Here is a 10,171-nt window from a genome sequence, read left to right on the forward strand (position 1 = left end):
ATGGGTAGCGGGTATCTCACAGTCGAGCACACTCGACTGTAACTTTCTACTTGTTAAGCTTTGCGCTGTGCTTTTTAAGCTTTGCGCTGTGCTTCTGGTTGACCGACTGGCAACGCCAGAACGCCCAGTCTGGCTGAGCAGCTGGTGATAGTGCAGCCCTCATCGTCAGCTGATCGTGGGAGTACTATTGCTATTGCTTACCAGTAGTTGTGGTCAATTGTACTGGAACCAACAACAATTTCCCTCGCAGCCGTCAATTCTGCCAATGCGTCTCCTGGTAACGCGGCTGCCTACGACGTCTAGCAGCAGGTGCCCCGACCGACCGTGAGTACACAAGGATTGAACACATCTCGAGCTCACTCGTAGTCACTTTTTAGATTTTCGACTTATTTTGGCGAATTCCAGAGCGATCAAAGGAGCGTCTTCAAAACGCGACCGGCTTGTGGAAAATTCACTCACTCACTCCGGTGTATGTGTGTGTTTGGGTGTGTGTGTGTGTGTGGACACCTGCTGATCACTGACATCGGGCATTGTGCTTGTGCTCATCACCGTGCGACGTCTAGCGACCGTCGTTAACCGTTCCGACTGCTGTAGCTGCGACGGCGACAATTGCGATTGCGACTGTGCTGAGCTATTGTGTGTGTGTGGACACCTGCTGATCACTGACATCAGGCATTGTGCTTCCGCTCATCACCGTGCGACGTCTAGCGACCGTCGTTAACCGTTCCGACTGCTGTTGCTGCGACGGCGACAATTGCGATTGGGACTGTGCTGAGCTATTGGTTGTGTCGCCGCCGCCGCCGCCGACGCTGCTGTTGATGGTGGCAGTGACGGGCGCCTCCTTATTATGGACACGCATATGGCTATTGGGGCGATTCTTGGTTGGGAATGCCTTCATGCATTTGTCGCACTTGAAGGGCTTTTCGCCCGAATGAAATCGCACATGGGCCTTCAGATTGCTGGTGAAGGTAAAGGCGCGTCCACAGATCGGGCATTTGTGCGGCTTTTCGCCGGAATGCACAAGCATGTGCTTCTTGTAGCCAGACTTCTGGGATAGGCCAACGCCGCAAATCTCACAGGTGAACGACTTCTCGCCCGTATGACTGATTTTATGCAACGAGGATGAATCACAGTACGCCTTGTCGCACAAATCACACGCATACGGCCGCTCCCCGGTGTGCGTCTGTTTGTGGCGACGCAGATGATCGAAGGCCGCATAGCTGCGTCCGCATTGATCGCATTTATACGGCTTGTTCTCGGCATGGGTGCGCATGTGTGCCGCCAGGCTAGAGGCGGTATGATAGAAGCGTTCACAGATGTTACACTGATGTTGCTTCACATTCGTGTGCTTCATCATGTGCTCCTTGTAGTTGCGCAGATGTTTCAGCATCTTGCCGCACACTTCGCACATGTAGAGCTTCTCGTCGTCGTGCGAGCGCAGGTGCTGATTGAGGCGACACTGTTGGCGGAAAGCTTTGTTGCACACATGACACACATGGGGCAGTACTTCACCGCCAGCGTTGCCAGTTGTTGCCTGCTGCTGCTGGGAGGCGGAGACAACGACATTGCCGGACGTTTCATCCATGGAATCGTCAAGGTATTCTTCAGCCTCAGATGCATTAAACGTACTTGTGAGTATACAAAGATACTTCATTGTATAATTGTTATACTGAGTCGTTAATCTTGTCATCTTCTTTTTTACAAAAGTGCACCTTGCCGTCCACTTGTAGCTGTTTGTCCACTAGAGGAATTTGCCAACTGGCGTAAATAAACCAAGTGCCGTTTTTCAGATTAGGGTAAATATTTGTTATACGTGTATTTAGTTTTTTTTGTTGTTCTAAGTTTAGTTTTGTCTATTTATTTTTAGATTCGGCACTCCGTCATAAATTATAATAACTCAGTCATAAATTATAATAACCCAGTATCTAATAACCCAGTTATAATTTATATAAAACCCAGTATTAATTTATATAACACCCGGTATAAAGCTGAATATAATGACCTAGTCATAATGTATATAATAACCCGTGTGTAAATTATAATAACCCAGTGGTAGAATTTTAAATTAATTTAAAATGAAACTTCAACACACACAACTGCTTGATTAACGGCCAACCACCAAAAGCTCCAAGTCGCAGCTGTGCTGGACACATCAGCTGTCTGGGCCAAGCAAACATATGAGCTGTTGCTAGCTGCAGACGCTCATTGAGCACAGGAGAATTGCTTCCCAGCAGGTGGTGTTTCTACTGCAAAACACCTGCGTCCGGCAGCCTTGCGATCTTCGTTGGCTATTTGCTCCGCACTTGTGGTGGCATCGAGGCCGAGTATCTGCGTCACCCAGGAGGAAGGCGAACGGCAGCTTTTTTTTTTTTGTTTGTTTGTTTATTATTGTTAATTTACGTTATGTTGTTTAACTATGCATCTATAAGTGATAGTCCATCAATGTTGTAAGTGTAATATGATGTGGCGAGAAAGTTGAACCAACAACTTTTCTGGGTCCTTCATAATACAAGTACCACTGTACTATTGTATAAAATAGAAATGCCAATCATTTAAGAAGGCATGTAAGGCAACACCTATAGGCAAAATATCTTTGTAAAATTGTATTTAGTTATAAAATTTAATGTTTTTGTATTGCCTGAAAAGCATGTAAAACCATACCTGCATACATTTGTATGTATGCATGTTCGTTTTGATCGACGCTACCGGTCATAGCAGTCAGCTTTCATGCAGGCGCAAAAGCTCGCAATTATTATTATTCCCCACAGATACACCACAGACAGGCACCAACACAAGGAAAGATCTTTCTGCGTGGGAGTCTCTAATGTATGTAAGTCTGTTTCACTCTAACTAATTAATAATCTATGAGCTAGAGCTAAAGCTTCCTGTTGCTTGTGGTCATCTGACCATAGCGCTGCTGTTACAGCTGTCTGCAGTCCCAGCGGTCAGTGACCTTGCGAGACTGGCAATAGCAAAACATTTCATTGAGTGACAGCCATCAGCTGATCCTCATTTTACTTGCATCTAGTGATTGCCTATATTCGGTGTGATGGTCTAACATTGCATTTCTAAATGAACCAAAACTAGTTCATTTTAGCTATTTTTTTCCTTCTCTTAATTTAATCAACATTTAAATGCTAAAATAATTATTTATATTATAATTATGCTAAAACATATTTTATATTTATAGGTTAATTATTTTTAGTATTTATTTATTTATTTTTCCTTTTTGGTCTTATTTAATTAATTCCGCCTCATACACACTTACTATGTTTGTCCGTTAATTTATTTATTTATTTATTTTTCTTGTCATTTCGTTTGTAATGTTAAAATTCAAATCACTTTTCTTATATGTTAATAAATTAAGTATGTCCGCTTAATTGTTTACTTTTATTTGGAACCATGCCTAACCAAGCAGGAGTAGGTTAGCCGAACCACTGTCTTTTAGGGATCCTGCCAACTTTTAGTTTTTGGCAATGAATGCAGGATCACGGTAGGGTGGGCGTCTGCACACAATAACAGCTGTGTTGCATTAGAAAGTGGCTCCGTCTTCTTTGTTAACCTACCTTCCTCTCCTTCCCTTTCTCTTCTCTTTCACTATTATTTCATGTAACCTCCCATTGCACTCCTTCTCTGTTTTCCCATATGTACGCGAATTTTAAATGTATTATTATTTTAAGTGGTGCGTCCTATTAGTTTTCTTTCCTTTTCCTTTTCTTTCCTTGAACCCCATGCTATCTGAGCAAAGCCCGGAGAAGCCAGCGCGTACGCCACGCTAATAAACCCAACACCAGCACCAAACGAATATTACACTAGTAATTCGTTACAGATATAATTATAATTTAATAATATATTTTTGGCGCCCAACGTGGGGCCTGTTTTGCTATAGAATCTAAACATGGCCTTTAAAAATATTATATATGCTCTAGAATCAATAACATCTAGTGATTCAAGTCTTTTTGTTGTCCTTATCCATATTTGTGTACTAGGTTAGTCTCTTTTGTGTCTGTGTTGTTAGCGAGAAAGTAATACCTCGTAAAATCAAGACAAAAGAACTTAACCAAGACGGTAGTGGTTGACGTTTTCGAACATAATAGCTTCAAAATGGCTTTATACTCAAACGGTCAAACTGTCTACTGTCATTTATATGCTAGCGTAGTTCTTTTGGGTGTAGAGCTTACTTTGAAAGAAAAAGTTCGTGGACCAGATCTGCCTCTTGCGGTAAGCAAACACCTAAGGAAAACGATGGAAATAAATTAGTACTACAAAATTAATTCAGCAATTGACAGCTAAACTCATTGACTGGGGTTGCATAGTCCGTGGTGGCGCAAGTCAGCTTAATGTGTTTAGTATTGTTTATTGTCCGTCTTTTAGCAATCATAAAAGCTTACAATGTTATATTACTAATTAGGCGATGTATTATCGACCGAGTATGGTTTGCTATTACGCTATACTTGGTTTTGAAATAATTGCTCTTAAAGTTGGTATTATTAAAATGAAGGAGCTTTATGAATGCTTATATTTTCCCCAATTTCTTTTTCTTCCCTTTTAGTAGGTTGTTATGGCATTCACATTTCAATTAGTGTTTTAAACGGATCGTGGCTCAGAGCTGCTTTCTCGTCATACTAATTGAAGGTATGCTTATCTAGCAACTAGTCCTATCCATTCAGGTGGGTTAATAGGAAAATCTGGAGGCTAACTTACACTCTGTGAAGTTTTGCATGGTTTCAAATATCTTATGAATCGTGTTTGATTATCAGTTTTGTTGAAATTTGCATTTGTATTAATATTTATTTATCTATTTAATTGTTCAGTTATTTTTGTGTGTTAATTATTATTTGGTATTTGTTTATTTATTTATTTATTTCATTTTCTCTTATTTATTTAAATCTTTATTTATTTATATATTATTTTTCCCCATTATTATTATTTATTTATACAGTTGTTTGGCGTAGAAAAATTCTTTTCTTCATTAGCAGAAATTCTGAAGATTAGGTCTTACATATCATGCCAGGTCCAATAATTCAAGGTGAAACCATTTGTTGTGTTTGCACTCAGGAGGTCGAACATCCTGCTCAATTGTTAGCTACAAGGTGCAATCATTATTTTCACCACTCCTGCTTTAATACTCGCACTGACAATAGGAATTTGTGCCCAGTGTGTCGAACTGTGTTAATAAGATCTTCAGTTCAAGTGCAAATATGAGAACTAGAGGGCAAGCGAAAGCCACGGCGACGGTCGTATCAGCAAGTTCAATGTAGAAAATGCTACTGATATTGGTAGTAGATCCAGCTCGCAGCCAAGGCAGCCGACGCTAAGTCCACAAGCTCCGCAACCGGTTGTAGTCCAGACTCCAATAGCTCAGCCAGTGGCAAGTGCTATGGGTCAAGAGATACAGCAGGCAATTGCGGCTGCGATATCAGCAGCATTAGTGCAGCAGACGCAGATTCTATCGCAGGTGATGGAAAATGGTTTTCAGAGATTAGTTCAGCAACAGTTAGCTGTCAATTCTGAACCAATTCAATCTATTCCTAGACCTTCTCCACCAAGTCCACAGCATCAAAGCTTTGAAGAGTTGTTTGGATTACCAAATCGGCTAGAAACGAATCCGTTGGTAAATCCAAGAGCGCCGCAAGTTGGTGCCAACTCTTCGCCACAAGGTTCTCAACTGAGTAATACTCTACGACCCGACAGAATTAGCCAGATTATTGCTAATTGAAGCTGAGATACTCGGGGCACTCGTCTATGTCTATAGAAATTTTTTATATCGAGTAGAGTCATTGACTCGACAAACTCTGGACGGAGACTTTGAGTTGCTAGCAAGATATGCGAGTAACTTGTTTGAGGGGTAGAGGAAGTGAATTTTTCTGGAGGTACCACAAAAGCGTGACAGAAGTTCGCTGGGCAGATTTATGCAAGGCATTGAAAAATCATTTTACGGATAGTAGAACCGATTTGGAGATTCAAGCAGCTATTTCACAAAGAAAACAGAAAGCCAACGAATCTTTCGATCAGTTTTACGAAGCCATTGTGGCATTAGTAGATCGTTTAAACAGCCCAATGAGTGATCAGTCCATACCACAGTGGGCGATTTGGTCCCGCTAGCGGCATTTAATTCAATATTTCAAATTTAAAAATCCGTTAATATTTTTTCACATATCGATAGCAGATGCTTTGATTAGATTTTTAAAAGCTTTTTGAAAGCTCTACGATCAGCTGATCATCAGCTGTGATCGGTCAAACACACCATATGATTTCGCAAAAGAGCTTTTACACAATTTTTTTCTTTGCGCGCATGGAATTTGAGTTCCTCGGAAATTTACAATTTTTGGTGAATTTGTTAGAAGTTTGGTTTTTATTATATTCAAGGTATGTATTTTCAAAAATCAATGTTTGTGACCGGTCTATAAATGTGTAGCTCATAAAACGTAGTGGTAATTCCGTGTATTAACAACTAGCCCGGATTAGCGTACACCTGTATTTCGTGGAGTAGAACTTAATTTATTCAACTGGATTCAGTCTAACTCCTTTATTAGCCGAAAGTGTGAATCAGTGGCGTCCAAAATGTGTAATATCAACTGCTATTATCTGCTAGCCTTGAAACTATGGTACTTTTTAGACACAGTGTTAGTACCAAAAGGGATCTTTTTTAGTATTGCACTCAGAAGTCATCACATTTTTTCCATCATTTTTTAGATAAAGTTTATATATGAAATATGTTAATTGAAGTTCAAATAAAATAAAAAGTACAACAAAATTTTAAATTTAAAAAAATTTTTTAAATAAAAAAAAATTAAAAAAGTTTTTAACATAAAAATTCTATGATTTTTTCTGATCAGTGAAAAAAACCGACTGAAGATATCTATTTTAGTTTAGAAGATATTAATTAAATGCCGCTAGCGGGACCAAATCGCCCACTGTGCATACTAGAGATTTTGCGAGCCAATTTGCTCTCTGATATTCAGCACGAATTATTGTATGTGCCCATATTCATCGTTGAGCAGTTGCGTCACACTGTTCGTACGCGAGAGGTTTTTTAAAACCATTTCAATGCCATCATCAATTCCAAGAGGTTTACCGAGACGGCATGTAAGTGAAGTCACGGTACAAAACCACAATGGATGAAGAGGATGATGTTGAAGAGCCAGAGAATCTGGAGGTGGATGCTCTAACACTTTCATGTTGGAACTGTGGGAAGAGTGGTCATAGATACCAAGATTGTGTTGCCGTACGTAAAGTATTTTGTTACGGTTGTGGTAAGCGTGAAACTTATCGACCCAGTTGCACGAAGTGTGCAATTCCAACAAAACCTTTAGGTGCGTGTACCGTTAACAAGTGCACGCAAACAAGTCTCAAAGGGTACAAACCGCGAGTAAATGAAGATAACAGTTTATCCAACATAGTTTCTGAAATTCAAATAAACCCGGCCAGATCTAGTAGTTCGAATGAAGAGAATGTTTTTAGTTCAGATATTCGCAATAAGCAGCGAGAGGGGAACTACATAAAAACTAGTAAAGAGGAAAAAAAGAGCTGTATTAGCGTCAGTAGTAGACATCACTGGTGATCCTCGTCCTTATGCCCAAGTCGAGATGCTAGGCAAAACGATAACTGGGTTTTATGGACACTGGCACTACTATTAACTGCATTGGTGGGAAGTTAGCTGAGGAAATACTAGCAAACAACACCGAATATACGCAAATATTGTCATCTGTGAAAACTGCTGATGGAAATAGGCAGCGAATTTGTGGAAGTTGAGTGTTCCTGTCCAATTTAAGGGCAAGATACAACCACAACGATTTTATATCGTACCAACTTTGTCACAAGACGTATATTTGGGTATTGAGTCTTGGAGATTTCAAGCTATTGCCAATATGTTTGATGCACCCGGCTGACACTGACAGCATTGCATCAATTACCTTTGATAATTCGCAGCAACTCGAGTTGACATCGGAGCAACAAACGGAACTGGCAAATTTCATCCGAAGGACCTTAAACAATAATCGCTTATCTTCGCATCATTGCTATTAAGCTACCTCCAAGCGGGTATCCCACTTTGTCGTTACAACGACTAAGTGTGATTTTGCCAGGGGATGTGTAATAAGCCGCTTGTCGTATTTGAAATTGACTAAGCCTAAAAGTATGCAACATTTTTTCTTCTTTTTTCTGCACACCTACATATGTGTATTGTCATATTTAATTTGTATTATTTAATTTGTTTAGTTGTATAAAATTATTTGTAGTCTGAGAAAATGGTACTCAATGTCTTGTCATGTTTTGTTCTGAGAAGCCGAGCTTTATTTACAAATGAGACTGAAAGCTGTGGCAACTCTGTCATCCACCTATTGCCCACATGCTGGCAACACCAATCGATTAGTGGTTTAATCGTTAATCGTTCGCAGCCAACTTCACTTAATTTTGTGCTTTCAATTTCATCAGACTTATACGTATATATTAATCAATAAAGTTAAGTTGAATACAACGGCGTTTTCATCAAATCTCTCACACCTATGAAGACGCCAAAAAGCTCCAGAAATAGCGCCATCTATTGGTGGACCCGATACATGCAAGCATGAATTGCTAGATCAGCTGATCGTGTTAAGTCCAGACCAAAAAGACAAGCGATTACCTTTTGAGTAGGATTAATTGTCAAATTTCCGAAAATAAGGTTTTTGTTGTTGGTTTTGGCTGGAAGAAAAATGGTTAGCAGGTTATGTGAGAAAAAACCTGAGAAAAATAAATGTGTTAAAGTGCATGTGTCTTAATAAAATATATATATCTCAGTGAAGTGGTTGGCGAAGCCTGATGCAGATATCTTACTTGTAAGTATACAATGATACTGCAATGTATAATTGTTATACTGATACATTAATGGTGTTTGTTCTCGCAAAAGTGCACCTTTGCCGTCCACCCAACACATGTAATAGGTGGTTGTCCACTTCAGGAATTTGTCAACTGGCGTAAATAAACCAAGTGCCGTTTTCCAGATTAGGGTAAATATTTGTTATACGTATATTTAGTTTTTTTGTTGTTCTAAGTTTAGTTTTGTCTATTTATTTTTAGATTCGGCACTCAGTCATAAATTATAATAACCCAGTATCTAATAACCCAGTATCTAATAACCCAGTATTAATTTATATAACACCCGGTATAAAGCTGAATATAATGACCCAGTCATAATGTATATAAAACCCAGTGTGTAAATTATAATAACCCAGTGTGAATTTTAAATTAATTTAAAATGAAACTTCAACACACACAACTGCTTGATTAACGGCCAACCACCAAAAGCTCCAAGTCGCAGCTGTGATGGACACATCAGCTGTCTGGGCAACGCAAACATATGAGCTGTTGCTAGCTGCAGACGCTCATTGAGCACAGGAGATTTGCTTCCCAGCAGGTGGTGTTTCTACTGCAAAACACCTGCGTCCGGCAGCCTTGCGATCTCCGTTGGCTATTTGCTCCGCACTTGTGGTGGCATCGAGGCCGAGTATCTGCGTCACCCAGGAGGAAGGCGAACGGCAGCTTATTTTTTGTTTGTTTGTTTATCATTGTTAATTTACGTTATGTTGTTCAACTATGCATCTATAAGTTGTAGTCCATCAATGTTGTAAGTGTAATATGATGTGGCGAGAAAGTTGAACCAACAACTTTTCTGGATCCTTCATAATACAAGTACCACTGTACTATTGTATAAAATAGAAATGGCAATCATTTAAGAATGCATGTAAGGCAACCCCTATAGGCCAAATATTTTTGTAAAATTGTATTTAGTTATAAAATTTAATGTTTTTGTATTGCCTGAAAAGCATGTAAAACCATACCTGCATACATTTGTATGTATGCATGTTTGTTTTGATCGACGCTACCGGTCATAGCAGTCAGCTTTCATGCAGGCGCAAAAGCTCGCAATTATTATTACTCCCCACAGATACACCACAGACAGGCACCAACACAAGGAAAGATCTTTCTGCGTGGGAGTCTCTAATGTATGTAAGTCTGTTTCACTCCAACTAATTAATAATCTATGAGCTAGAGCTAAAGCTTCCCTGTTGCTTGTGGTCACCTGACCATAGCGCTGCTACAGCTGTCTGCAGTCCCAGCGGTCAGTGACCTTGCGAGACTGGCAATAGCAAAACCTTTCATTGAGTGACAGCCATCAGATGATCCTCAT

At 39.8% G+C, this 10,171-nt stretch overlaps 1 protein-coding gene across 1 annotated transcript; it reads right to left on the reverse strand.

Annotated features, from left to right (window-relative positions):
- Positions 1-546: 546 nt before the first annotated feature.
- LOC132797702 (zinc finger protein 625-like) lies at positions 547-1,527 on the reverse strand. The gene is made up of 2 exons (XM_060809454.1): positions 1,125-1,527; positions 547-962 (listed from the first exon to the last, which is right to left on the reverse strand). The coding sequence occupies exons 1-2, from the start codon at positions 1,409-1,411 to the stop codon at positions 632-634; spliced, it is 618 nt and encodes a 205-aa protein (XP_060665437.1). The 5' UTR covers positions 1,412-1,527; the 3' UTR covers positions 547-631.
- Between the last annotated feature and the right edge of the window lie 8,644 nt (positions 1,528-10,171).

The sequence above is a fragment of the Drosophila nasuta genome, unplaced genomic scaffold, assembly GCF_023558535.2.
Source record: "Drosophila nasuta strain 15112-1781.00 unplaced genomic scaffold, ASM2355853v1 ctg17_pilon, whole genome shotgun sequence".
Classification (NCBI taxonomy): domain Eukaryota; kingdom Metazoa; phylum Arthropoda; class Insecta; order Diptera; family Drosophilidae; genus Drosophila; species Drosophila nasuta.

Excerpts from the sequence above, each read along its gene's own strand:
- LOC132797702 (XM_060809454.1), bottom strand. The coding sequence starts at position 1,411 with ATGTGCGAAGTGTGCGGCAAGATGCTGAAACATCTGCGCAACTACAAG. Across the intron at positions 963-1,124 it reads GACAAGGCGTACTGTGATTC|CAGCAATCTGAAGGCCCATG; the intron begins ATCCTCGTTGCA and ends CTTTACCTTCAC.